The following is a 2,440-nucleotide window of genomic DNA, read 5'->3' as shown; positions in this document are numbered from 1 at the left end:
AGGTCATGATGAACTGTGACCTGTCTTTCCTCAATCCTAGCACCACCATCAACCCACTGCCTGCTGCCTTGCATACCACACATATCACATTCTGTGACTGCACTTAAAATAGCAGTTCACTTCATGCCCATCTCTTTGCTGTCTTCTTTATTGCACATTTTAAAAATCTAGATCACACTTTTTCATTAGTCCAACTGGAAATCTTGTATTGTTTTGCAGTCTGAAGTCACACACACCATGCAGCCTTCACTTGCATACCCAGCACAAGTACGTGTTTTTCCTATGAAGTCTGAAAGCAACAGCAAAATAGTTCAATGTGTTATCTGGAAAACACTGTCACTTTCAGAGCCTTTCATTGTGCATCTCATTTTATTCCTATGAATAATTTTGCTAAAATTCATGCAATCCTAGGTCATCCAAAAACCAGAGCTTTTATAACTCATGGTGGAGCCAATGGCATCTACGAGGCAATCTACCATGGGGTCCCTATGGTGGGCATTCCATTGTTTGCCGATCAACCTGATAACATTGCTCACATGAAGGCCAGAGGAGCAGCTGTTCAACTGGACTTCGACACAATGTCGAGTACAGACTTGGCGAATGCACTGAAGACAGTAATTAATGATCCTTTGTGAGTAGAACAATATTTTTCACTAGATGGTATTTATAGATAGCTTCTCTTGTCAATAGTGAGTGTGAGTTTCATCCTTTTTATAAGAGAGTAATTCTGAAAGAATTTAAATGATTTAACCAATCTGAAATCTGCTTTTATTTTGTATCAGCTATTTAAATATTGTATTTGAAAACCATACATCTAATGAATAGCCAGTTAGTGAAACAATTTTCTACACAAAAATACTTTTAAAATGATATAGATAATACAAAAAATACATTTCTTAAGATTTTAACATAATGAATCCATAATAGAAAGGAAGAACAAATGAAATAATATAATAAATATTCTAATTAAATATCTAAAATGCCTCAGAACATGATGATTTTCCTGCTGAAAATTAACTTTTATTATCATTATTGTAATGGACTTGAAAATGAGATTTAATTTTGATACTGTAAAATCCTCCTCTTTGTGGTATAAACTCCAAATATATTTACTATGTTTACAGAGCCATGAAGCCATCATTATCCCATAATTTTAGAACATTTTTACCAGCACAAAAGAAACTACAATGACACAGAAGTCACTTCCTATGACCACTCTGCCTTAGTCTAACACTAATTTGTTTTCTTTCTCTGGAGATTATTCTCTCTAGAAAAATTTCATATAAATGGAATTATACAGTTTAGGGTGCTGTCTAAATGACATTTCACCTAGCTTAATTTTTTGTGTTTTTTTTTTTATGGTGTTTGTTTTATTCATGTTGTTGTGTGTTTTAATACTTCATTTCTTTTTATAGCAGTTTAATATTTTTTAGTAAGGATATGTCATATTTTAGTTGTTAACTTCTCAGTTCATTGGCCTTTCGATTGTTTCCAATTGTGGTTACTAGGGATATTGCTACACAAGTTTTTGCATAAACCTGTTTTCCTTCCTTTTGGATTGATACTACAAGTGGAATTGCTGGCTCATGTGGGAACTGTATGTTTATGAAGAACTGCTAAATTGTCTTCCAAAGTACTTGTTTCGTTCATCACTACCACCAGCAGTGCAACGTAATTACAATTCCTCCATACTTTTGCCAAACGTGTTATTATCTGTCTTTTTGTTAAAGCCTTCTTAGTGGGTGTAAAATGATCTCTCATCCCAGTCTCAGATTGCATTTTCATTACGGCTAAAGACTTTGAGAATCCCTATATGTGCTTACTGATCATTCGTGTATCTTCTTTGAAAACATGTGTACTACAGTCCTTGGAACATTTTTAAACTTTGCTATTTGCCTTATTAAGTTTTAAGGACTATTTATATACTATGGGTCATGTCAGATATGTAATTTTTAAAAATTTTGTCCTATTCTGGGTGCACTAAATTTTCCTTTTTGATGATGGTCTTTGAAACACAAAAAATACAATTTTAAGTTAAATTTTTAATAATTGATTTTTTCACACCCAAAGATATCAATGTGCAAAATTCCTTGCAGCATCCAGCTACCATCGATTCAGCATTTATAACTACTATCAATAACGGTTTTAAATAAGGAGGGTATCATCTAAAGGAAAACTTTAAAAATACTTTGTCACAAAAAAAGAAGGTTAATGAATGATAAAACACCTTTGAAGAAGATAGGAAATAATTGAAAAGAAACACAAACCAACTTGGACAAATAGAAAAAATATATATAAAGCAAACTGGTAGATTTAAATGTGATTATACAAACACTTTCACTCAATCTAAACAGACTAAAAAAAAAGCAAATAATGGGTAAAGACATAAAACAATTGAAGAGCACAATTAATAAATGGAATCTTATAATGTAAAATGATA

The 2,440-nt window shown here is 32.3% G+C and overlaps 1 protein-coding gene across 1 annotated transcript in view; it reads left to right on the top strand.

Annotated features, from left to right (window-relative positions):
* Positions 1 to 644, top strand: part of LOC108520127 (UDP-glucuronosyltransferase 2B9-like) — a 12,553-nt gene extending 11,909 nt beyond the window's left edge. Inside the window, 1 exon segment of the mRNA XM_017859408.1 lies at positions 349 to 644. Coding sequence (XP_017714897.1) covers positions 349 to 635 — 287 coding nt within the window. The 3' untranslated portion in view covers positions 636 to 644.
* The last annotated feature ends 1,796 nt before the right edge of the window (positions 645 to 2,440 follow it).

Source organism: Rhinopithecus bieti, unplaced genomic scaffold, assembly GCF_001698545.2.
Source record: "Rhinopithecus bieti isolate Rb0 unplaced genomic scaffold, ASM169854v2 scaffold_51347, whole genome shotgun sequence".
Lineage (NCBI taxonomy): Eukaryota > Metazoa > Chordata > Mammalia > Primates > Cercopithecidae > Rhinopithecus > Rhinopithecus bieti.
The sequence above is the reverse complement of the archived record's forward strand: the minus strand, read 5'-3'. Positions and strand labels throughout refer to the sequence as shown.